Source organism: Cervus canadensis, chromosome 18, assembly GCF_019320065.1.
Source record: "Cervus canadensis isolate Bull #8, Minnesota chromosome 18, ASM1932006v1, whole genome shotgun sequence".
Classification (NCBI taxonomy): domain Eukaryota; kingdom Metazoa; phylum Chordata; class Mammalia; order Artiodactyla; family Cervidae; genus Cervus; species Cervus canadensis.
Window position 1 is genome coordinate 51183502 of NC_057403.1, and position 24697 is coordinate 51208198.

The window sequence follows — 24697 nt, forward strand, 5'->3', positions numbered from 1 at the left end:
TGGGTGAAAGGGCCCACTAGGCAGGCTGAGCACTTTCTGACGTTAGTGTTCGGTGGTTCTCAAGCCCCGTGAGCTGTCTGCACACACAGGGGCAGCCCAACTTGCCTTCCCCTGTTGCTGTAACTCATCACACAAACATGCTGACTTCCAACAACTTTATCTGACAGTCTAGAGACCAAATACAAGATCCAGGGGGTGGGTGGGCACAGCTGCTTCCTTCTGGAGGCTCTAGGGAGACTCAGTCTCAGATTCTGCATCGGCCTCCCTCTGTGGGGAACGTGTGTGATACCGGGTCCTCCAGGAGCTCCTGTGGGCCCCTGAGAGGTTAACTCTAGCTGCTACACTACCTTCCCCCACCCCACCTTTTCCCTGCATCGTATATACAAGGTAGGGGGCCTTCCACCAGAGACCCTCTAGCTCAGCAGCCCAAGTCCAGGCCAGCCTGGCCCTCATGAGACTCAGGACAGGGAGATCAAAGTGCATCATTTTCCAAAAGGAAGTAAGACACAGGCCTGGCACGTGTCCACCGGGCTCACAGTGTCTCCTCCGCACGGGCCAGGCGGGCTAGCTGCTCCATGACACCTGCCAGGTCGGCGGCCTTGTCCAGCTTGACGTAGGTGTCCGTGCGGATGTGGTGGAGGCTGAGCCAGTCAGGCAGCAGCTCAGAGAGGAGCTGCAGGTGCTTCTCCATCTCCCCTGCAGAGAGAGGGGAGTGTGAGGCTGGGCACCAGGACCCTGTCGAGCCTCCCATAAGATGACAGGAAAAGATGCTGGCAGTGACCTCGCAGCCTCGCCCAGCAGCTTGCGCTCCCACAGAGACCCCACCATGGGCTGCCCTGCCTCAAGGGACCAGAGGCCTTGAGAGAACAGACAAGTCCCGTGGGGACTCAGGTGGTGACCCCAAGGGTGCGGTGCCCACCCTCACTCTGCACTCACCAGGGCTCATGGCTGCTCGGTAGCTGCCCACCATCCTGGCACAGGCCACCTCCATGGTGAGTGCCGGCTTGCGCTCTGACACAAACACGCTGCGCAGCACCCGAGCCAGCTCGGGCAGCCGCTCGAGTCGCTGCAGCCGCTGCTCCTGCTCTGGGCGCCGTGTCATCTGTGCTAGCTGCTTCTGCGCCTCCTTGGCCCGGATCTGTGGTGGGCATGGGTGCTCAGGGGCCTGTCTCTCTCTTACACACACACACACACACACCCCCACCCACCCACCATGGAGACGCTGAACACTCACTCGCTCCAGCAGGGCCTGGGACACCCCCTTCAGGGCAGAAGGCGGGGCAGCAGGTGGAGTGGCTGGCTGTGCCAGGCTGGGGGACCTGGGGCTGCTAGGCTCGGCTGTGCGCTGGGCCAGGTCACTCAGGGCCTTCTCCATCTGGGACAGGTAAGAAGAGAGAGGTCAGGAGAAGCCTCCCCCATCCAGCTGCAGGGGAGGCCCCTCATCCCATCTGTATGGAGGCCCCAGAAGCCCTGTATACAGCCCAGGTTCATTTCAGCACATCCAGGGCCCATGCTTGCCTGCCCAGGGCAGTGCCTGCTGGTGGGTGGTGCTCTATGGTGGGAAGGGCACGTCCATCCACTCTGAGGCCCATGGCCAAAGAGGGAGCTTGTCAGACACCAACATGGGGGTCAGGCCATTCCACCCCAGCCTTACCCTGGGTGACATCAGGCTGCGGGCACGGGCCAGGACCTCTTGGGCGGTGGTCAGCTTCTCCACAGCGGGCGGCTGGGGCAGCTCGGCCGACTCGATGTCAGGCACCCCATCCACGTTGAAGCGGGGATGCCAGCGTGTTAGCTGGTCCTCTGGCACCTCCATGGGGGGGTTCAGGGAGGCCAGGAAAGCCTATGTGAGAAGGGGGGCACCCAGTGACCCTGGGCACATCTGCCCAGTTCCTGTCCCAGTTAAGCAATGGGCAAGTTACTTCACCTCTGAGCCGCAGGGGCTCAGCTAGCCTGGGGGCAAAGCAAAGAGCACTCAGAAGCGTCTATGGGACTCCTCCTAAGCCTCCGGGGGCCAGAGGCTGCAGCCCTGAGTTCCCAGTTTGCCCAGCCCTACAGCCACCCACGTGTAGAAGATGGCCAGGGAAAGCAGTTAAAAGAACTCTAGGATTCAGCCTTGGGAGGAGCCCATTTCCTGTGGATCCGATGGGACTGCAATAGCAGGGACAACTAAGCAATGAGGCTGGGGCACCTGCTCACCCTGTGATGCTCCCGGACTCGGGCCACCAGGTTCTGGCTGAAGACCTGGCGCCGCTGCAGCAGGCACGACGCCGTAAGCTGGGGGACCGCACTGCCAGCCTCTGCAGGAAGAGTCAGGGCCTGAGCCCCGGGGCCAGGCCTACCCAGTCACCTAGCCCACACCTGCAGTCTCAGATGAGGCCCACTGCCCGCCGCCTCACACCCATGCTCAAACCGGGCAGCATCCCAGGCAGGAACCCGAGGCCTGGTACACTCACGGTGGTCCAGCAGCGGCTCAATGGTGAGCTGGTAATCGGACCTTTTGATGCCATCCTTGAAAGTGGGGACGAAGCGCTCCTGGCGGAAGTGGTAGGAGCCGGGGTACACGGTTTTGATCTGGCCCACGTTGCGCTCCTCAAAGCGTCTGTGGGACGAGGGTGCAGGGGTCAGAAAGCCGGGGCCAGAGGGAACACAGACTTTAAGGGCAGGGCGAGGCCCCGGCTCCCTGCTCACTTGCGCATCATGTCCTGGACGCCCTGCTTGACTTTGGCGAAGGTCACAGTCTCGGAGCGGTTGTAGAGCATGCCCACGATGGTGTCCATGCTGCGGAACATCTCAGCCAGCACCTGGTACTTGTAGGGCAGCACAAGGCCCGGGGGCCCCGGCTGGGCCAGGGCATGGAAGCGCTGGTAGGCTGGCATCTGCTTTCCACTGCAGGGAGGGAGCAGGGCTGTGAGAGAAGCACCAGACCCACCCCCTCCAGCACTCTAATGGCGGGCAGAGTGGCGGGGGAGACTCCAGAGCTGGGAGTTCTGCCCCAGGATACACTACACTCCAGTTTGCAAAGCCCCAACATGCCTCCCTGGCACAACTAAGGGACAGAGACAAAAGCATGGCTTCAAACCCAGCTGTCACCCAGGGAGGTCTGCAACCACCTCCAGCCCTGGCTATCTTGCCTCTAAGAGGCATATAATAACCACATGACCTGGGGGTGGGAGACCAATATGCAGCTGGGCAAAAGGTACCCAGTAACCGGCCCCTCTCACAGACAGAGGCTGAGACCTGTGGACTATGCTGACCCCTTGGAAGGAGCGATCCTGTCCCTTTCCACCCAGCTCAGCCCAGCTTCATCAGGCCTCCCACCAACTGAGCCTTTCCCGGGGAGTCTAGCCACCCAGGCCTCACCACGGCCCCTCCAGGCGTCCCTCATCCTCTGGTGCGCTGGGTTCCCCAGCGTCCTTCTGCGCACTTGCTTTCAGCTCCTGGACCCGCGCCCCCAGCTCCTGTGCCCGCTGCAGGCACGACTTGAGCTCAGATGGGGTGACCTTTGAAGGGACCTGTGGACACAGGGTGCGTCAGTCCACCTGTCACACCACTCCAGTCCACCTACCCTGCCCTTGGTCCAGCCTCCTCACCTTGTTCTCCTGGGCTGCCAGGCAGGGTCGCCCACCAGCTGAGCCGGCAGCCTTCTTTGTCTTCTTGCTTTGGGGAGAAGGGTGCTCTGTGGAGCCAGGGGCAGCCGGGGAACTGGGGCCAGAGACCTGATGGGAAGGACCCCAAAGGTGATGAAACCACAAGACCCTGGGGTGCACCGTCTCCCAGAAAGCGTCTCTCCAGTCCCCTCGATTAACCAGGAGACGCCCACTCACAGCCAGGTCGAGTCATCCAGGCCCGACCCCTCGCCGTCTTGCAGACGAACCTGGTGTTAACCAGCCCCCTGGCCCTCTTCCAACATTGGTCAGACTCGGCATCCCCGCCGTCTCTGAAGTCCTCGGGAAGGGAGGACCCCGCCTACCAGGTGCACGTGACCTGGCCCAGCCCCTCCTCCCACTGGGGGTGAATCTAGGTTCACCCCGGGCTTCCAGACCCCCCGTCGGTGCCCTCCTCCAGGGCAGGTCTTTCCAGCAGCCCCGCCTACTCCCCGCCCGGCACCACTCCCCTCTCCACGGGTTCCCTCCCGTCTGTCCGTCACCCCGGCCTCAGTTTCCCCTTCCCCTCCGCGCCCCGCGTTCTCACCGCGTCAGCCGGCAGCCTCAGTCTCTTGCGCGCAGGCGGCGCAGGCTCGTCGCGCGTGGGCTTGGCAGGCGGGCGGGCGCGCTTGCGGCTGCTGCCGGGACCCGGAGCTGCGGCGCAGGGCGCGGATTTAGCAGGGCTCGGGGTGCGCCACGCCGGCTTGGCGCGCGGCAGCGTGGCGCTGACCCCGGGACGGCGGCGCGCAAAGAAGTCAGTGAGGCGGCGCTGCGCCATGGCGGGAGCGGAGGGAACAGGAGCAGCAGGAGCACCTTGGTGGGCCGGCGGGCGGAAATGGAGCCGCGGTTCCCTCGGATTTTCGCGCCGCGCTCTGGCTCCGCCCCCGCCATGGGCGGGACCATCGGCACCTCGGCCAGGGGAGTTGGCGCGAAATGGACGCTCCCGGGCGCGTGCGCTCTGGTCCTCTCGCGCCGCTCTGGCTCGGGCTGTCCCTGCCGCGCATGCGCCGCTGAGAGGCCCTGGGGACGTTGGCTGTTCCTCCGCTATTTTCCAGGCCCTGGCGGGGTCTGCGCTAGGCGGCGCAGATCCGGGTGGGCGCCAAGCCAGTACTGTCTTGTCAAAGAGGGGAATGGTACGCTGCTTCCAGCGGAAATTTATGCTAATACGGTGCAGTAAAGCTGGCGTCAGGCTGCTCGGACCTGGAGGGCGCTGTGCACGTGGGGGGAGCGTCCTGGGCCAAGCCTGAGGCTCAGTGTGTGGACCCCGACACTGAGGCAGGGGGGTGCGCCTCTCGGACCGAAACCACTGAATTGCACACTTCTTTAAGGGTAAACGTGATTATCGGGCTATCTGGCAGGTTCCGTGTCTGTGGAATTCCCATCACAGAAGAATGCAGTTAGCCCGGTCCTGAAGTCTGACCGCAGGTCTTGGAGGAAACTAAATCACAAGGGTTGTCTTTGGGAGGGGGTGAAAACTGAGACTACACTGGCGTTTTACTTTGCCATCTTTGCCAAGCTTTGTGTAAAGAGTGTGAATTGTGCCTTTAGAAAAGTTAAAGGAACAGAAACATCTGTCGGGCTGCTGTTTGCAAAATGACAAGAGTGAGAAAGTTGGGAGCCACCGAGACAGGTGGGTATAGAAGCATCGTTTCCCATATGTAATAAAGGGTGTCCACAACTAGGTCCATATTTTGTTAACAAACAGGAGCAAGCTATTCGTGGGCCGAGACTATAAGGCTACATTTTGCTACAGTTTTGTTTTGGTGTGTGTACTCTTGAGCCACCCAGTAAAAATTTCTAAATTTATTTTATTGAAATATAGTTGCTTTACAGTGTTGAGTTAATGTATGCTGTATAGCACAGTGATATTTTACACACACACACACATATATACACCCTGGAGAGTAGGCATTTGGGGGTGACTTCAACCCTGGGGCCAGTTCCTTCTCAACAGAACTGCCTACCCCCCTCAGTGATGGAGTGTCAGCCCTCCCCCACATGGCCCTCTGGTCTGAGGGGCAGCTGAGCCAATCAGAACCTCTTCTGGGACCCAGGACTCTGGAGTTGGAATCCCCTCTGTCTCCTCTGATGACAGAAAGTGAGATGGAGGAGGACCGCCACCTTCACCGTGTGTGTAGAGACAGAGTAAGGGCCTTGTGGCCCCATAGAAGAGCTAACTCAGATTGTTGTTAATACTTTCCATTTTGATCTCTTGTGAGACCCACATTTTTATGAGGTAGCCTTGATTCCGTCCCACACATCTGCCTCTTTTGCTTAAAGTGCCTGTGTGGATTTCTGTTTCTCCCCACCCAAGGAATCTTGGGGCTTCCCAGGTGATGCAGTGGTAAAGAATCCACCTGCCAATGCAGGAGATGGAGGTTCAATCCCTGGGTTAGGAAGATCCCCTTCTGTGACAAGTTTCCACCTGACATGTCAGGTTAGTTTGTAGGTGTGGAATACTCGGAGAGGACAGTCTGGCTGAAATGCTTGGACAGGAGAGAAACCAGATGGCAGAGGGGCCAGGGTCCTTGTCTGTGGATGTTTACCCTGCAGAAACTTGGAGATCTGGAACTGTGCCTTCAGTCATTTGATCAACCAGTGTTTACTGAGTGACGAAGGACCACAAGGAGAAGGGACTCAGGCATTGAATATTAATGACCAAAGTGTGTGTGCTTACCATGTGCTGGGTCTAGTCCTGAGAGCGTTATACGTACTGCTGCATCTGATGCACACAGCTAACTAGGACATAGATTCTACAGATATGCCCATTTCATGGATATGAAGACTGAGGTCAGAGAGGTTGAGCCACTTGTTTCAGGTCACAGACCCTGCAAGAGACCAAGCTGAAATTCAAACCCATGCCCCCACTGCTGGCCAGCCCACCCATCTGAGGCGAGCCAGAGCCCGTGCCCACCCAGGTGACCCCCATTCGCTGAGTAGAGTGACTTAGTTTAGTTCCTCCACCAGCTCCTTAAGAGGCCTGTGGACTTAATCTCTGTCAGCCAGGCCTGTTCTGGATCTACATACAGGAACATCACTAGTTGTGGGCTGACCTAAAGTTTCAACCTGGAGGTTGTCCAGGGGGACTCTCATGGTCTCCAATTTGCTTTTCCTGTAGAATTCCTCAGCCCAGGGTTTGGTTTCATCAGGCCACAGCTGAAGTTTACAGACTCGGGCAATCTGGTGCTGTCACTCCCTCTGTCACTGTGCCCTGGTCCCAGACAGCATCCCCAATGTGGGGCTGGATTTTCTTCATATGCTTTGACCAAAACAGCTCATCACAGCAAATTGGATGTGGAGCAGCTGTAAAAATCCAGCCACCTCCTATTCAACCAGACTTTAAAGTGACTGGCAAAAAGTAAAAGAATGCTACTCTTCCACTAACATTTTTTGTCTTGGAAAGTACAACTCATTTTCATTTTTTTGAAGTGTGGGTCCATCACTGTTATTTTTAATGATCTAATACATAGGCTTTTAAAGCCTCTATTTTAATTTTTAATATGGCAAATATTGATAGCTATAACCCACATCGACAAAAGCCCCTAGGGGTCCTCAGTAATTTTTAGAGGTGTTCACCTGGGGTCTGAATGGGTGAAGGATCTGCAGTCAAACAGCCCAAGTGGAATCTGGCTATGTGACTCCACACAGGTGGCTGCACCACCCGAGCCTCAGTCTTCTTATCTGTAACAAGAGATGGTAATACTACTTGGCCCATGAGAATTACTGTGAGTGAAGTGTTCAGCACAGTGCTCGGACCACAGCCAGTTCAAGCAGATGGGGCTTGCCATCATCACCATCACCACCATCACTTTAGCCACACCCCAAAATACGAAGAGTTGCAGTAGGTTCCAAGTTTGGACCACGGCCATGTCTGACCTCCCTAGGATCCACCCAGCCCCACTGCTGCTCCTGCCAATCTTGCCGCCTTAGTACCTGCATCTCTGATCCCCAGTGCTCTACCTTGGCACCATTTACACATCACAACAACTACCAGGGGTGTGTAGCCACTTAGGGATTTTACCACAGTTTCAGAAAACAAAACTAGCTGGCCTCTGCTGAGGTGTGCTGTGTGCAGGCCCTGGTCCCTGTGACTGCAATGCCTTATCTGTCTCACCCTACAAGTGAAATCCCGTTTTGGGTGAAGAAACCGACTCTCCCAGCACACAGCAGGTGCACTGTGGAGCTGTGTATGTATCCCTACCTCTGCCTCTCAGTCTGCTGCTCTTTCTTCTGCAGTCAGAGACTCATGGTGGAATTCAGGCTTCTGGGGACTCCCATGGACCTGGCCGAAAGCCCCCACTGGCAGCCACCAGGGTGCTTTTAGTGGTCTTGGCTTGCCACAAAAGGTCCGTGGCCAAGTATGGAGGCAGTTTTCACCTTCAGTGAAGACATTTGGCTCTCAGCCAGGATCCATCTGCACTTGGCTCACTGTCCACCAGGCAACCCTGGGCTCCATAACAGGATGGGACAAAGTGGGAGCCACTGGCTCCAGGGTGAGTGACCCAAGAAGTCTCCCCTTCCCCCCTCCCCAGACCTGGGTCTCCTCATCCATACCAGGGGGACCTAAAGGGAACCTGGTGTCAGCAGGCTAGTGTGAGATTCATGGAAAAGGGAACTGAGCCTGAGACTCTCACGTGATGATGACAGATACTGTCACCAGCACACTTGGTTTCAGAGCAGGTCGGGGTGGGGGTGGGGGACTCTCTTGCTCCGATGTCACTGTCTACCACAGTGCTGTCCAAAAGAAATGTAGCTGGATCCACAAGTGTAGTTTAACTTTTTTAGTAGCTGCATTAAAAAAGTATAAAGGATAAGGTGACAGTTGTGAGATAAATTTTTACTTTGCCCATATTTCCAAGATGTTATTTCAACAAGTCAATATAAAATTTACTATTACCATCATCATCATCACGAAGTACTAACCACTAGTACCAATCATATAAAGTGAAGCCTGTATTTTACACTGACAGCACATCTCAATTTGGAGAATGCTAAATTATCATGGAAACACTCTATATTTTGAAATCATGAAACTGGAAGAGTGGAATCACGTGCCGAAGTTATTGTAAGTAGACTTAAATTTTTCCAATAAGGGCAAAAAGTGTCAAAAATTAGCTAAAAGTAAATGCAAGAGCAGGCCAGCGGCCCCCCACTGCGCACCGGCCTGTGGAGCCAGCAGCAGGCAAGAGCGGTGTGGACGACCAGGGGCCTGATACAAGGAAGAGACAGTGCGAGGGCCCTGCGACGCAAGAAGAGGCGGCCGGAGGTGAGGGCCAATCCCGGGTGCAGCCCTCGCGTGGACGCGCACCACCCGGGACTTGAGAGGGACGCACCCTGGAGCTGCCAATCTCGCAGGCGCGGGACTAGTGGGGGCTAGGCTAGGGGCGGGGCCTGGTTGTCCGTCACGTGGCGTTGCCCACCCAGGCGGTGGGAACCACGTGATGGGCGGGGCGAGCCCGCAGGGGCGTGGCTGCCTCCAGGGGCGGGGCCCCACGCCAAAGCGGGAGAGTTCCAGGAGCTTCCGAGTTGCCGCCTGACAGAGTACCTCAGCCGCGGCGCTGGCCGCCAGGGGGCGCCAGGCTACCTGGTCACCGCAGCCCCAGGGTCCTGTCACTCTTCGGCATGCCTCCCCTGACCACCCCGTGTCCTGTCACCTGCTGCCCTCCCGGTGCACCGTTTGCCCACCAGGGTGGCCCCACGTGGCGAGACGTCCTAAACTTGCGTGAACAACCTGAGACAACAGAGATGTTCCTGAGACCGAAGGGCTTGTCTCCGGAAGCCAGATGACCCCAGCGTCTGCCCAGCGTGGATCCTTCCCTTCCCCGGAGGTTGGCGGTGGGCACCCCTCCTGAGGTAGCCGCGGCCCGTGGACTACCCCCGAGGAGCTGTAAACGTCCCTCCTCTGACGCTTTGAAGGCCTGCCGCCCGCCGCCCCCCAGGTGAGCGGGGGGGTGTCCTAACTCTGAGGGCTCAAGTCCGGCCGAGTGGAAGGTGAGCTGGTGCTGAGAACTGGGGCTGGAGTGAGGCTACCGTCTGTCCAGCATTCGCGGAGCGCCGACTGTGCTCGGGGTACCGAGCCCAGGGGACCTTGGGGAGCCGCCAGTGCAGAAACATACCTTGAACAAGTGTATAAAGGGGCCCCTGGGAGAGCCGGACCCAGCCGAGGTGGACTGGGTGCAGTGACGCCCGGGGGTGCTGCCGCCGTGGGCTCTGACTGGGCTGGGGGCCCCCGGAGCTCAGGCAGTGAGGGCGAGGTGCTGGTGGGAGGGGGCGGGCTTGGCCTCAGAGGGCATCTGGTCTCTCCTGAGGGCAGTGGAAACCGCGTGCTGGCAGGATTTTCAGACACTGTCCTGGCTGGGCAGGAAGCCTGGGTGGACTGACTTGACGCCAGGCAGGGGTTGCTGCAGGCACCTGGGCACAAGCCCCTGGCTTTGGATTAGAGGAGTGGGCAGCCCAAGATCAGGCCACAGGCCGACTCTCCCACGCGATACTGTGTGCCCTCGGGTGGTTGAGTGCACTGCCCAGGAGGGCATCCTGTGTGTCCGCGGGGCCAGCAGGCAGGGTGCTGCCTCTAGGGCAGTGCTCGGGTGCGAGAACTGGTTGGTCACCAGCACGGGGCAAAGCTGGCACATCCAAGGACTGGATGAGGAGGGCCCGGCCCACAACTTTGGGAGCTGAAGGCGGGACAGACAGTGTAGCCAGGGCAGGTGTGACCACCAGCCCACAGAGGATGCAGAATACTGTGAACAAGTTTGAACTTCCTCCAAGGCTGGTGGGGAGGAAAGCGGCAGGCAGATCCATGTTAACAATAGACCATTCCATTGCCGTGCAGAGGACGTTGTGGGGCGAGAGGTTTGGAGGAGGCTGCGGCAGCCTGGCTACTGAGATCGGACAGCGTGGGAAGGGAGGAGGGGTGAGTGTGACCCAGCAGGACCTCCAGCTGACCTGCTCACCTGGTGATGCCCACCTTGCCCTGCCAGGCTCGGGTTGGAGTGCCTGGTCGCTGAGGCTGCCGCATCCTGGGCAGCCCCTGCCTGCTGCTTTGCCCAGGGGCAGGGGAGCTGCCCTGGGACACCCTGGTGGTCTGCCCTGGGTTCCTTCAGCATGTTGATGGGGCAGTGAGAGCTCAGAACACACCACCGTCTCCCCAACAACCAGGGTGAAGAAGACGCAGAAGTGATGAGAGACGCTGTCCTCTGCCTGTTCACGCCTTACTCAGCACAGCCTAAGTGGGACCTGAGGGGGCAGGGGTCCTCTGCTCAGAGAGGCCCTGGAATCCTCAAAGCCAGCCCGAGCCTCTGCTGCATCTGGGACCTGGCAGCAGGGGGCAGGTCGGTGTGGACTGTCCTGGGGCCCGGCAACCCCTTACCTGAGCTCAGTTTCTTCAGGTGTTAGAAACACTTGTGTTACTGATTTTTTTTTTTTAAAGATTTATTTATTCAGCTGTGCCAGGTCTTAGTTGTGACCTGTGTAATCTTTAGTTGGGACATGTGGGATCTAGTTCCCAGACCAGGGTTGAACATGCTCCCCCTGCATTGGGAGTGTGGACTCTTAGCCATTGGACCACCAGGGAGTCCCCAGTTTTCTTTAGAACCACAGGTGCAATGTTGACCCCAGGCCCCCAGGTGCTAATCAGTGAAGGGGTGACAGGCCATCTCACTCTTGCCCCACAGTCACCTGCCTCCTCTGTTTCCTCAGTCACCTGCTTTGTGCAAGTTTGGTGCTGGACATTTTTCACAGCATCCCTACTCTCATAATCCCAAGAACTATCTGATGATGGAAATGACCCCAGTTCATGGGGATGGTGGAAATGACCTCAGTTCACGTGAAGGGCTGTGCTTCAGCCTCGCCTCTGCCCCTGGCTGCCCCCTCTCCTTCGCCAGTGCCCCCTGCTGTCTGCATAGTCCCCGTCCACCACCCTCCCAGGCAGAGCAGGGGGCTGGGCAGAGCCGTGAGTCTCAGCGGTGCCTGTCACCTCTGTGAGGCCCCTCAGCCTACTGTCCCTGTTGGCCTGTCAGCCACAGGATGCTGGGCGCTGGCCCAGTTTGTCGCTGCAGCTGGGCAGTATCTGCCGCCTGGGGCCGGGCCATCAGCACCACCAGGCCATTCTGGCCCAGTCCCTCTGTCATCCTGTCCAGCTGGAGTCCTGTTTGGCTGCTGAGATGGGGGTAGGGAAACCACTGACCAACTTCTGAAAGTTGGCTTCACATGGAAAACGCAGTTACTCACCAGGCCACCTTTCCCACAGTGCAGGTTTAGTGCCCACGCAATTCCTGGTGGTGGCTCGTGAAGGGCTTGTGGCCACAGGCCCCATAGGCATGTTTCTGTGTTGTAGGTGCCGATTTCCAGCCTCAGGACTCAGCTGGCCCGTGCGGTCAGCAGGCAGATTCCAGACCAGCTGGGAGCATTGAGTTCAGAACCAAGCACCAGTGCTGACTCTGGTCCAGTCATGTCCTGAGCCATGGGCTAGGCCTTTGGGGAGCAGGGAAATGGGGTTTTGACCAGTTCCAGGTGGGCAGGTGGATGGGAGGGGGCTCTGGGGGGACATGTCCTGAAGAAGGAGCCTGGCCTGGGATCCACTGACAGGAGCACGACTAGGGCTTATTTTCTGCTGATCGATTCCTGGTCTTGTTTCCAGGAAAGGGGTCTGGGGAGATTCAGTGGGAATGTCCTCGGGGAAATTAAAAAATAATCCCCAATCTCATCAAGTCTCTGGGCAGGAATCAGGAAAACCACATCCAGAAGAAACAGACAACTTGGTAGCCTCTAGAGAAGCTCCTGGTGGAGGAAGCCTCAGTGTAGGCTACAGGGAAACCTTCTTAGCTACATGCAAATCCCCCACATTAGTTGTTTAAAGTGCGAAAAATCCATAATACAAGATGTACTATTGTAACCATTTTTAAGCATGCAATTGAGTGGCGTCAAGTGCATTCACATTGTTGTGTAATTACCACCCCTATTTCCTGAACTTCCTCATCATCCCAAAAGGAAGGACCATACCCGTTAAGTAATAACTCCCCATTCCCTCCTCCCCTCAGCCCCAGGAACCCTTAATCTAGCTCCTGCTTTTATGAATTTGTCTATTTTAGATATAAGTGGGACTGTGTAATACTTGTCCATTTGTATCTGACTTCTTTCACTGAGCAGAATGTTCCCAGAGTTTATCCAGGTTGTAGTAGCAATAGGACTTTCCTTTTTATGGCCAAATAATGTTTCATTGTGTGGAGGGATCACATTTGGTTTACTCATTCATCTGTTCATGAGTATCTGGGTTCTTTCACAAATAATTTGTAAGTATAGAGACAGGTAAGGATAACTGTGATCTCCTTGGGGAAAAGTTAGGCCTGAATGGTGAAATCCCCTCTGATGACGCTCTTGCCCTGGACCTTCCTCTCTCCATGGGGGACCTGACAGTTCCTGCTCTTCCACGACTAAAGTACTATTTTTTAAGTTTAATTTTTATTTTCTTTGGAGTGTAGTTGATTTACAATGTTGTGTTAGTCTCAGGTATACAGTTGTCAGTTATACCTACATATACCCATTCTTTTCCATGTTCTTTTCCCATATAGGTTATTACAGAATTTTGAGTAGAGTTCCCTCTCCTATACAGTCAGTCCTTATTGTTTACCTATTTTACATATAGCAGTGTGTATATGTTAATCCCAAACTCTTCAAATTTATCCCCCCTACTGTGTTTCCCCTTTGGTTACCATGAGTTTGTTTTCAAAGTCTGTAAGTCTGTTTCTTCAAATAGTCTTTGTAAATAAGTTGTAACTTATTTAAATAAGTTCACTTGTATTTTTTAAGTGATACCATATGATATTTGTCTTTTTCTGTCCTGGTGTGATAATCTCTAGGTCCATTCATGTTGCTGCAAATGGCATTATCTCACTCTTTTTATGGCTGAGTAGTATTCCACTGTATATATGTACCACATCTTCTTTATCCATTTCTCTGTTGATGGACATTTAGGTTGCTTCCATGTCTTGGCTATTGTGAATAGTGCTGCAGTGAACATTGGGGTGCCTGTATCTTTTTGAATTGTGGTTTTCTCTGGACATACGCCCAGGAGTGAGATTGCTAGATCATATGGTAGCTCTATTTTTAGATTTTAAGGAACCTTTATAGTGTTCTCCATAGTGGTTAGATTTCTGTTTTAATTAACAAGTGTGGTAGGACCCCAAGCCATGGGGTGGTGGGGCAGAAATGGCTTTGGACTTGGAATCAGGAGCCCTCAAGGCCTGGCATGGCCTTTGGCAGCTGACGTCCCCCATCAGGCCCCTGTGTCCTCCTCTGCAAAAGATTAGAACCTGTGTTACTGAACAGCCAGGATTCCCCCCACCTGACACTTGGCAAGTTGGCAGGTGGGGAAGTTCTTCTGCTGAGAATCTGTTCCCACTGTGCTTATATAAAATATATTGTGTGAATAGATGATACATGTGTGCAGCAAAACACACACACACACACACACACACACACACACACACACAAAAGGGCATTTCAGCAACCTTTGTTCCTCCTATCTGATAGCAACCCCCCAAGCTTGGTTAAGGCTTGTATGCCTCCCAGAGAGTGGAATATCTGCTGCAGGCTGGGTCCCAGGCCACTGCTTTCCCCAGTTGTAACACTGTATCTTAGGGATTGTTCCATGTTGATACACAGGGAATCACTTGTGTCTTTCACTGCTTTGAAGTCTCCACTGCAGGATACACTGTGATTTCTATAAGGGCTCCTAACTTGGCCAGAACAGTTAGTTTTTTCCCAATCTTGCTGCTCACAATTCTTGGAAGCATACCTTGTGCTCCTTTGCAGGGAGAGTTCTCGCTCTGTTCTGCAGCCAGACTGGAAGGTGGGAAGTGCTGTGAGCCAGGTCCCTGAAGCCGTGGTGGGTCTGGGGGCCTGCTCGCCCAGGGCTCTCCTCCCCTTATCTTCATTTTCTGAGTCCTCCTGCTTCTCTCTCAGGCTTTGCTCTTGGGACAGAGTCTAGACCCTTGTACCCCAGGCCTTAGATGGACTCAGCTTAAGGGATTGATTTTTAAGCTTTTTGTTGTTTTCACATTTAAACCCTTTATGCAGCAAGGCCCTGTGTCCCAGGTCCCGAGAGGGGCCCTTGGCGACCCCTGGTCATGCCGAGGGCAGGCCAGGCAGAGGACAGGGCTCGGGGAGCCCTGACCCTGATGCTGAGTCTGTTCTGCCCATTTCTCTGGGCAAGCCCCACTCCCTCTGCCCCCTTCTCTCCAGACCATACCCCAGGAAAGAAGGATGATGGAAGGTCACCTGGGGGTTGTTGGTGATCCCTCAGGGGTGTGTGTCACTTCACATCACTTTTATGTGGCCTTGTCTGAAATCTTCACAGTTTTGCAGCTGAGCCCCCACCCCAGCTCACGGATGTCCCCTGAGGCCTGGAGAGGCGGGTGGCCTCCTGGGCAGAAGGCCGGCATCCAGGGGAGCTGCTGTGGGCTGTCCTTCAGTTTTCTCTGTTGATGCTGGTGCTGCTCAGAGACGCTGGCCACCTCCTTGCTAAGGGACGGCTCTGGTGGCCAGGTTCCAGCCATCTCTAGAGGCTGGGAATAGGTAGCACTTACAGGCAAGCCTGGCACTCTCAGTTAGCTCAGCCCCATGTCCCCAGACTCCCTGGGGTTCTGACCTGGGGAGGAACCCTGAGGCTAAAGTCTCAAGGGGTCCAGAGAGAGTCCAGGGTCAGACATGACTCCAGGAAGGAGCAAGCAGAGAGGCAGGGAGAAATGCGATCAGCCCTGAAATCCTAGATTTCATGAAAGTCCACTGAAAGTTTCTGACTTGAAGAGTGGGAGGGTCTGGGCCTGTGTTGGAGCTGGTCAGGCAGCACTGGCTTCCTCAGGTGTCCTTGGGTCCTGAGTCCTGCCCCCTCTGTGGGCTCTGCCTCGCACACTGGGTGGCTCCATTTTTTTTCTCCTTTCCCAGCCCAACTCAAGGTGGAGAAGGCCAAACTGGGGTGGCCAAGTGAAGTGCCTGTGCAGCCTGGATTCAGACCCTGGCCTATTGACCCAAGGGCAGTTCTCATTTCCTTCTTACGGCAGGGCCCGTGGTGGTGGTGGCAGGCAGAAGCGCCGGTGGAAGCGGCCCCCAGTCCTCGTTGGACCTCAGGGGGCCTCCCACCGAGCCCCAGCCCGGCTGCGGCCCTGCGGGCGGGGCCTCCGAGCCACTCCACGGTTTCCAGGGGGCGCTGCGGGCTGGGGGAGCAAGGTTTCAGCTGCTCCTGCCACCTGGGGCGCACTTGCGAGTGGGTGCTGTCCGAGAAGCCTGGGGCCGGGACACCTTTACGGAGCGCTCCGGGCAGCGACGGCCAGGGAGGAAGCTGCCCCCGCCCGCACCCACGCGACTCCGAGCGGCCCCGCCAATGCTGGCAAGGCTGTGGGGGGTCTTCTAGGGAAGTGCGCCGAGCGGGGGTCTCCGACCCCCACTGGCCACCCCGTACCGTGAGGGCCAGTGCGGGGCGCGGGCCGCGTGGAGCCGCAGAGTGGGTGCCGGGGCGCGCCGGGCCGTCGGGGAGGCGCGGGGGCGGGCACGCCGGGAGGGCGGGGGCCGAGCTTATAAAGGCCCACGGGCTGGCCGAGGGAGGAGGGAGCCGCCGAGCCGCGTCCCGCCCTGCTCGGCCTCCGCGAGCCGCCGAGAGAGTCAAGAGCCGCGCGCAGCGCTCCGCCGCGGGGCAGGGCTGACACCGGAGCGAGCGCGGACCCCGGCCGTCCGCACCGGCGGGGCGCTGCGGACCCCGGCCCTGGGAGGAGGAGCAGGAGGAAGCGGAGGCGCTCAGGTCCCTGCTGACCAGCCGGGGTCCTGGCCGCGGCGCGCGGCACGTGCGGCGACCCGCCCTGTGCGCCATGCGCTGGCCGGGGCTCCCCCGCACCGCCCCTTAGCGCCGCGCCGGCCGACCGACCCTGGCTGGCCCCGGAGCCCCTCGGGCATGGAGCCGCACGTGCTCGGCGCCGTCCTGTACTGGCTGCTGCTGCCCTTCGCTCTTCTGGCCGGTGAGTGGGGGCGTGCGCGGCGGGCTCTGGACTGGGACCGGGTCTGCGTCCCCGCTCCCGGCATTCCGGCCGGGCCACCCGGCGAGAATGGTCGGGCCGAGGATGGTGCGCGGGCGGGCGCGGAGATTCCCCGAGACGCGCGGCCCTGGGCGCCCGCATTCCAGAAGCATGAGAGCGCCGGGCCCGCCGGGAAGGCCGGGGCCCCGTCCGAGCGCCAGGCTGGGAGGGCGGCGGCGGGGTGGCGGGCAGATGGCACTCTGGCGCCCACGAAGGCCGGTGGCGAGCGCCCCCCGGAGAGGGCGGCGGGTGTCTCGGCCCGCGGCGCTGGGGGTAGGGACACAGGGGCAGGGAGGAGGAATGTCGGCCCCCATGGGAGGGGCTGGGGCGTCGGTGAGTGGGGCACGAATCTCTTTTTCTCTTTCGTGTTAAAAAAAAAAAAGCGCAAACTTGCATCACGACTTCCTGACCAATCTGGGAGAAGGCGGGCTTCCTGCCTGGAGCTGTTTAATCTGGAGCCTCTGGAGCAGAACTAACGTCGTTGTGCCCTGGGCTCGGCCCCCCTCGCTCTTCCCCTTCCCGTCCCCACCCCCGGCCGGACTAGGGCAGGCCCTTGCTCTGGAAAAAATAGTTCGGGTTCCTCCCTGCCTTCCCGGTGCCCTGGCTCCTCCGCTGGGCTCTAGAGCTGCGGGAGGGGCCGGGGGTGGCTCTGAATTGGGCTGGGGGAGAGGGTGACCCCAGAAGACTCCGGTCTTGGTGCCAGAGCTGAGGTCCCCACCCGGGCATCAGTGTCCCGGCTTGTGCTGTCATCTGCACCCCTTCCGGAAAGCTCTATCTGTGGTTCTTGTTGCTCAAGGCCCCTCCCCTCTGCACCCCTCCTAGCCTCCCTGTGCCCAGGGCACAGTGCCGGAGCCTCCTTTCACCCTTCACAAGCCAGCCCTCCGTCCCCAGCTCCCTCCTCTGGGGCTGCCTCTACTGGATGTGAGCTGAAAAGTGGTCTGATTAATTCAGAGAAACAGGGAATGGTTTGCACTGTGAGTCTCTGTTGGGTGGAAATCCATCAGACCATGGTGGGTGTTGGTGGTTTTACTCTGAAAGCCTTTGCACAGCCTCTTAAATCTCTCCAGGTGGACTCTGCCCGCTTCTGTCATAGGTGGGCGTGGGCTCCAGTGGGCCAGGAATGTGGGGGCCTGGAGCAGCCAGCACCAGCTCCCACACAGACTGTTTTGATTTGTAGCAGAGAAAGGTGGTGAAACTTGGGAAAATTTTCAGGACAGGAATCAATGAAAACCATTGAGGTCAGGGAGGAGGGTCTGAGTCAGCCTTGTGTGGACAGAACAGCCCAGGATGTGCTGGGAAGAGCGCAGGGTCAGCCGGCCTGTCTTTCTCCTCTCGCCTCTGGAAAACACGCGTTAACAGGCCAGCAGAAGAGACCCAGCTGGAGGTCGGGCTCAGAAGCCGGTAACCTTCTCACTGCAGGCTTGCCTCTGACGGCCCCACAGCACACCTGCAGCCTCCTTAGCCTCTGAAGACATGAGGGGAATCGGGTTGGCTTGTGCGGGAGGGGCCTCCCTCCTGAAGGGCATGCCTCCCCCCATGGTGCAGTCTCCTTGTTCAGGGTCGGGAGACATTTCTCTGATGAGCTGGATAGTAAATATTTTCACATCATCAACTCTTCTGATATTTTTTCCAGCCATTAAAAAATGTAAACACCACTCCTAGCTTGTGGGCTGCAGCAAAACAAGTGGAGCCAGGCTCAGACCGAGAGCTGGAGTTTGTTGACCCGAGAATTAATCTGTGTTCTTCGGGCCCTTGGCTGCAACTCAAGTGGGTGATGGAGTCGGGGGGAGGGTAGGTCTCTAGTTCTCTGGATGCGGGGTGGAGCTACTCAGGGTTCCCACCTGGGCGTATTGGTGTCTCCTGAGAGCTTTTCACATCCTGATGACTAATTTTTTGTGTGCTTGGCTCAGTTTTTCTGTAAACCTGAAACTGTCCCCCAAAATAAAGTCTATTAATTAAAACCTGGATACCCAGGCCACAACCCACACGGATTCTGTGTCTGGGTGTAGGACTTGGACTTCCATGTTTTTTCTTGAGCTTCAGGGGAGGGTGATGTAGAGCTGGCCGAGAGCCCTGCCCAGTGACACCTGAGAGGGTGGAGGCTGGAGGGTGGAGGCCGGAGGCCAGCTCTCAGGGCCGGGTAGCTCCCGAGGAATCTTGCTGTGCTGCTGGCTGGAGGTGGGACGGTTGCCCTGCTGCCTTCTGAGCACCCCTTGCTCTGTGATGAGCTTCGGTAGAAATGGTTAGTTTGCAGTGTTTTCAAAGTGAGTGGTGGGTGCTGGATGAGGCCATCTGAGGGTTTGGGTTATCCTAGGGCACCCCTCGCCTCCCAAAATCCCACTTCCACTTCCTCATTACGTCAGAGACTCCCCAGTCCCCCGTCCCAGGAAGGGTGACAGCCTTCATCATTTCACCTGTTGTCCCTGCAGCCCTGGGGGGCGTCAGGACCCAGAGCCGAAAGCTTCTATAGAGACGTCAGGACAGAACACTTTGTGATTTCTCCAGGAACAGCCCCACCCCCAACTCTTGACCTAACGGGACAGGAGCAGCCTGAAGGAAGCACTGTAGCGGCGAGGCAGGTGGTGAGAAGGTGGTAACTGTATCACTGACTGGCAAACACGTGCAGGGCGGCAACATGGCTTCCTCCTGCGGGATGGGGCTCTGGCCTCTCGGGCACGCCCACCGCATGCCACGTCACCTGCCAGCCTGACTGTCGCTGCTGTGTCACTGTTTAGAATGGGGACACTTCCTCCTCTATGTAGGGTATTCACCATCACAGTCTCAACACCACCCTGAGGCAGGCAGGAAGGCAGTAGGAAGACAGTCCTAGGATGGGGGCCCCTGTTAGGAACGCAGACTTGAGAGTTCACCTCAGCTCCTGGGCTGCCAGGCTCTTGGAGCCAGCAGCGAGCCCAGGCTGTCCTGTTCAGAGATCCCCCAGAGCTGGGGGTGGGTCTTGCTCTCCTCTGCCACCTTAGGGAGGAGACTCGGCCTTGGCAGCCCCTGCCCGCTCCCAGGACTGATTACGTTGCAGGACTCAGGTGTCTAGCTGATGGGCCCCGAGGAATCAGTGTGATCAGGGAGGGGCTGGGGTCAGCCCAGGAGCTGAGGACGGCCCCCTGTGGTCATCCTGCCGGCAACCACCCCACCGGCATCTGTGCCAGTGGGAAGGGTCCTGCAGAGGAAGTGCTGATAGAGCGGCGGGGAGCGTCTTGGGTCCTGGCTGTGGGGCTGCTTCCTGGGCAGTGTCACTCCTCTGACACTCTCAGTGCTCAGAGATGGAGAGGGAGGGGGCCCCCTGCTGTGTGTGCAGCCGCAGGGGACTGCCTTCTGTGGCAGGGCCACCGCAAGTGTTGAGGGTATCCCCCAGGCCCGCCCCTTATCTTTAGGGCCCAGTGTGAGCCGCCTCTTACAGGAAGCCACTCTTGACCACCCTGGTCCAATGAAATATTGGTCTTTTCTGTGTTTTCTATTTTTAGAAATATATAGACTTTTTTTTTTTTAACAACTTAGTCTTTTATTTGCCCAAGGCCAGCTGTTGCAGGCACTGAGGCCCCAAGACTTCCAGGAGGGATGGGGGGTGGGGTGAGCCATCCTGCCCCCAGGTGCTGCCTGCCCCATCCTGCTTCCTGCAGGAGATGGGAGAATAGATAAAGTGTCCACTTGTGCCACCAAGCGTCTCCTCAATTTTGTGTGTGTGTCAGTAGCTCAGTTGTGTCTGACTCTGCAACTGCATGGACTGTAGCCTGCCCAGCTCCTCTGTCCAAGGGATTCTCCAGGCAAGAGTATTGGAGTGGGTTGCCATTTCCTTCTCCTAGACATTTTTTATGTAGACTCTTTTGTATGTGGACTTCTCTTTTCTGGTTACCAAAGCAGTTTTCCTTCCTCCTTGGGATACAGGCTCCAGGTGTTATAGAAGCAGGTGAGAAGGCTTCCCAGAGCGCCTCCAGGAGGTGGGTCAGTGCCTCTGTGTGAGCTCCTCCCACTCTTGACCTTTGAACCCCTCTGAGTTGAGCCTGTTCTCTGGATGAGGATCATGGGGCTTGGGGGATGAGAAAACTGGCAGGTTTTCCTTCCCAGGGCAAGTGAGTTGCGTACCTATTGGCAGGTGTTACCTGTGGGAGAGCCCAGAGTGGGAAGCCTCAGGGAGGCTGGGAGCTGGCTTTGTGGGACGAGCTCATGGGCGGTGCCAGCCTCCACCTTGCTTTGACTTGTCAGGCCCTCACCCCTCTTTCTGGGCCTCAGTTTCCTCACCTGTAAATGAGACAATAAAAGCTTGAAGGCCAATGCCAGGTCTCTGATCTCTTGGTCTCTGGATGGGGCAGGGCGGGGCAGCCCTCCCTTGCACAGTGTTGGGGGTGCCAAGTGGGTCCGCGGCACACAGGGCTGCCCGCTGGCCACAGGTGGTTTCCAGGGCAGGAGGTGTGTCCAGGGCCAGCCCAGCCACCCTGCCCACCTGCCTGCCCAGACTCCTGTGCTCATGTGGAACCTGTTTCCAAGTTCATTCAAGCATCGTCTTACCAGGTCTCCTGAGATGGAGCTCTGGGCAGCCTCCTAGGCTCTGGTTCAGGGCCCGTGGCGGTGGAATGGGAGGGGCTGGGCCCACTCTCCTCTGTAACCAGGCCGAGGTTTCCTTGCGTGTAAAGGGAGGTGTGGATCCCCCCAGCTTCCGGCACCTTGGTTCTGTAAGTGCCTTTTCCGTGTTTGTTCATGCTGTGCTGAGTCCAGATGGGAAAGAAACATGCTGCCGTCAGTGACGCCATCCCTGGGGGTATCCCCTAGTAAATGCCATACAGATCGAGGTCCGGGCTAGGAGGGGCTGGGGGGGGGGGCTGGGCACCAGACAAGACCAGTCTGCCGGAGGGAGAGAGGTTGTCTGCCATGCTGGGCAGGGGGCAGAAAGGCAGATCCAAGGTGCCAGACCAGTGCACCCAGGGCCAGGCCGTCTGTGGAAGGAGGTCAGTGAGTGGCCTGCAGATGGGGGCTCAGGTCCCCTGGGTGGCCAGTTGGAGGGTTGAGGTGGGGTAGAGAGGGAGGGGCGGTGCCCAGTGGACAGTCAGGCAGGAGGGACTTGATCCCTGCCCACGTTTTGATCTGTATTAACTGTTCATTACAGAAGTAAAGTATGAATAGTTGTTGTAAAATAACCAAGAGTTAAATCTGATGAGAGTTAAGTTTCTTCTTCTTTCATCCTTTCTTCTCCCTCTCATCCAAAGCAAGGCCCTGGTCGGCAGTGAGGGCCTGAGGTTGCTGTGTCCCCACTCCTGAGGTTAGGTGGCCCCCGTGTTTGGAGCCACGGCAGTGCCCCGTGGCTGGGGTTCTGTGGGTGCCCGGGGTCACCAGCCTCCACCCTGGGGAGGACGCTGTGAGGCAGCCCTGGAAAGCCACCAGTATGTGATGGGCAGTGCTGGCCCAGACCAGCCACCCCAGGCACCTCAGGCCGACGTGCGTGGCCTCCCCCTTCCGTGCGGTGTCTCAGGCCTTTGCCGAGTGGGGCGGGTCGATTTTTCTGGTGTGTTTTAATCACATAATTATAGGGAGTATTTTTAGTTCCCTGTAACGGCCGGCTGTTTACCAGGCTCCGACCTGCGCTGTTTGTCTCCCAGAGTATATATAGTTAGGCCTCCTCTCCTTCCCTGGGGTCAGGCTAAAGTGGGACCATGGCCACCTCAGCCGCCTCCTGTGGTTTCCTTTGCCAGTGAACAGGCGGCTGAACCAGGCCCCGTGGCTTCCGCAGAGCGGGAGGGGCCTGGGGGCTTCTGTCCTCTAGAGCAGGTGGGGGTCTGTCCTGAGTCCGGAACTGCTGACCACACGGTGGGCTGTGAGGGATGCGCCTTCTGGGCCCCATCCAGGTTCGGCTGTGAGCCTGGCGGTACCCAGGTGTACCGGCTGGCCCGTTGCCTGGCTCTCCCCACCTCCCCTGCCCTTCAGTGGCCTCTGGTGGATCCTCTGAGGGAAAACAAAAGAACAGAACTGCTATGTGCACAGATTCCTTGGGCCCGCATGAGCAGCCAAAGGCCTGTGATTGTGGCCAGGATTGCGGCCCAGTCTGAAGGGACCAATCAAGAGAGGACAGGGCCTGGGCTCCTGGGCAGGGGCCTCGGAGCAGAAGCCTCACCAGCCTCAGGCCTGAGTCTCCGTCTCTGTCACCTCCAGGAGCCACCAGGCCTGTGAGCTGTTGGCTGGGCCCTGTCACACCCCAGCCTCCCCCTGGGACCCAGGCTCCTGTTCTGCCTCCATCCCCCCCTCCCCAATCTCTCCCCTTCATTCACCCCATCCCTCTCCCTCATTCACCACCCCCCCCCATTCCATCCTCTCATTCACTTGATTCATATTTATGGTTAAAACATGGAAACAACACATCATTACAACAGCATTAACAGGTGCTTTTCAAAGGGAAGCAGGGTCTCTGATTCCACTCCCCCTCTCAGCTGCTTCATCCTCCCTTTCTGCCCCTCCCTGTCGATGGCCAGGGGTCGTAGTGACCAAGGGCATTCCTAGGAGCCCTCAGAGGCTGTGTGGTGTGTACCTGGCTTCCCTGCTGGGGGCGTGTCCCTGGGTTGCTTCATGGGGGAACGAGTCACCTCATGGCAGAGACCCTGGCTGGCTTCCATGGGCCCAGGGGCAGCTGGGACAAGGTTTGCACAAGTTGCCTTTGTGATGTCACAGGGCAGGTCCCCAGGCCCCTAATCCCCATGTGCCTGTGTGGGCAGCTGGGGCTGACCGTCTCCTCCGGTCATGTGGGCACACAGCTCTGCATCATGTCTCTGCTTCAGTGTCCACTCACCCCCCCACCCCAACTCTGCAGCCTCCATCCACGTCTGCTGGCATCATAGCCTCTACTTGGACAGCCTTGGGGGCCTCTGGCTCCCAGTTCTGCTCCCAGATGCGTCCCATGGCCAGGTGACCTTCCCAGTCATTTGAGAGCTGCCTGCTGCCCACCATGCCCTCTCTACTGCATTCACCTGGCTCGGGGCCCCCCAGGTTTCTAGTCTCCCCTCAGGATGAGTCTCCACTCACTTTCCTGCTCCTGAGGGTGGGCAGTAGTGGCCCTGTGTCACAGATGAACACCCAGGGCCAGAGTTCTGGCCATGACACCCCTGCCTCCCAGGAGCCCCCTGCCCCGGCACCTGTCAGCACACAGGTGACCCCTCAGTTCCTTCCTCTGGCTGCACCTCTTTCCCTGCAGAACTTCTCTCTGGCCTGCTAACTCCCCAAATCTGTCCTCACCCTGGAACCTGCCAGCTGTCCCCCTGCCACCACCTCCCACGGCCTCCCCTCTTGCCCCCCCGACACTCGGCCCAGATTTAGGAAGCCCTGGGGTCCCCACAGAGCCCCCAGGGGAGAATGGCACAACCCACACATCAAGCTCTCCATGGGGACAGCTAGAGCTTGGGGTGAAGGGCAGACCTCACAGCTGAGGTTGGGTTGACAGTTGAGTGCAGCCACGTACCGCCTCCCCAAGGACTGGGAAAACATTTCTGCCTCTTGCGCTGCCCGCGCCCCCCTGCTCTGCCCTCAACTTGGTTTTGCCTGCTCTGGGGGTCCATGCTTGAGGGACCCCTGGGGGCGTGTAGTGCTGTGTCTGCTGTCCCCTCAGTACTGAGTTTGTGTGTCTGTGACCGTGTGGCAGTGGTCCCTTCTGGCTCTGGCTTGTCCCCTGAAAGCACTGCCACATTTGCTTATCCTGTCACCCATCCTGCCTGGCAAGTAGGCGTAGGCTGCTAGCTGGCGCATCTCTATGGACACACTCATGCATTTCATTCACTCCTGGGCATCAGGTTGCCAGGTCATGGGCCTCGATTGTCCACCGCAAGTAGGCTCCGATCTGTCCTCCTGGTAGTCATCTGGGGATGTTCCAGGGCGCCCCACCCTTGCCACACGTGGTGTTGGCCTCTGATTCCAGCTGGTCTGTGGGTGTGAAGTGGCATCTCCTGAGACTTCAGTCTGCGTTACTTTGATGCCAGTGATGCTAATCACCTTGGT

The 24697-nt window shown here is 57.8% G+C and overlaps 2 protein-coding genes across 4 annotated transcripts in view; one reads left to right on the top strand and one right to left on the bottom strand.

Moving 5' to 3' along the window:
• Positions 1 to 140: 140 nt before the first annotated feature.
• CDT1 (chromatin licensing and DNA replication factor 1) lies at positions 141 to 4539 on the bottom strand. Its single transcript, XM_043435443.1, has 10 exons — positions 4195 to 4539; positions 3594 to 3719; positions 3364 to 3515; positions 2692 to 2889; positions 2457 to 2602; positions 2200 to 2300; positions 1655 to 1843; positions 1235 to 1375; positions 937 to 1138; positions 141 to 696 (listed from the first exon to the last, which is right to left on the bottom strand). Exons 1-10 carry the CDS (start codon positions 4423 to 4425, stop codon positions 533 to 535), a joined length of 1650 nt encoding a protein of 549 aa, XP_043291378.1. The 5' UTR covers positions 4426 to 4539; the 3' UTR covers positions 141 to 532.
• Positions 4540 to 16057: 11518 nt separating this feature from the next.
• PIEZO1 (piezo type mechanosensitive ion channel component 1) overlaps positions 16058 to 24697 on the top strand; it is a 56529-nt gene continuing 47889 nt past the window's right edge. The window contains exon 1 of one of the 3 annotated variants that reach the window (XM_043435215.1): positions 16058 to 16654. In XM_043435215.1, the coding sequence (XP_043291150.1) occupies positions 16591 to 16654 (64 nt within the window). In that variant the 5' untranslated portion in view covers positions 16058 to 16590. The remainder of the gene's footprint in view (positions 16655 to 24697) is intronic. The other 2 variants (XM_043435213.1, XM_043435214.1) reach the window with 2 other exon arrangements.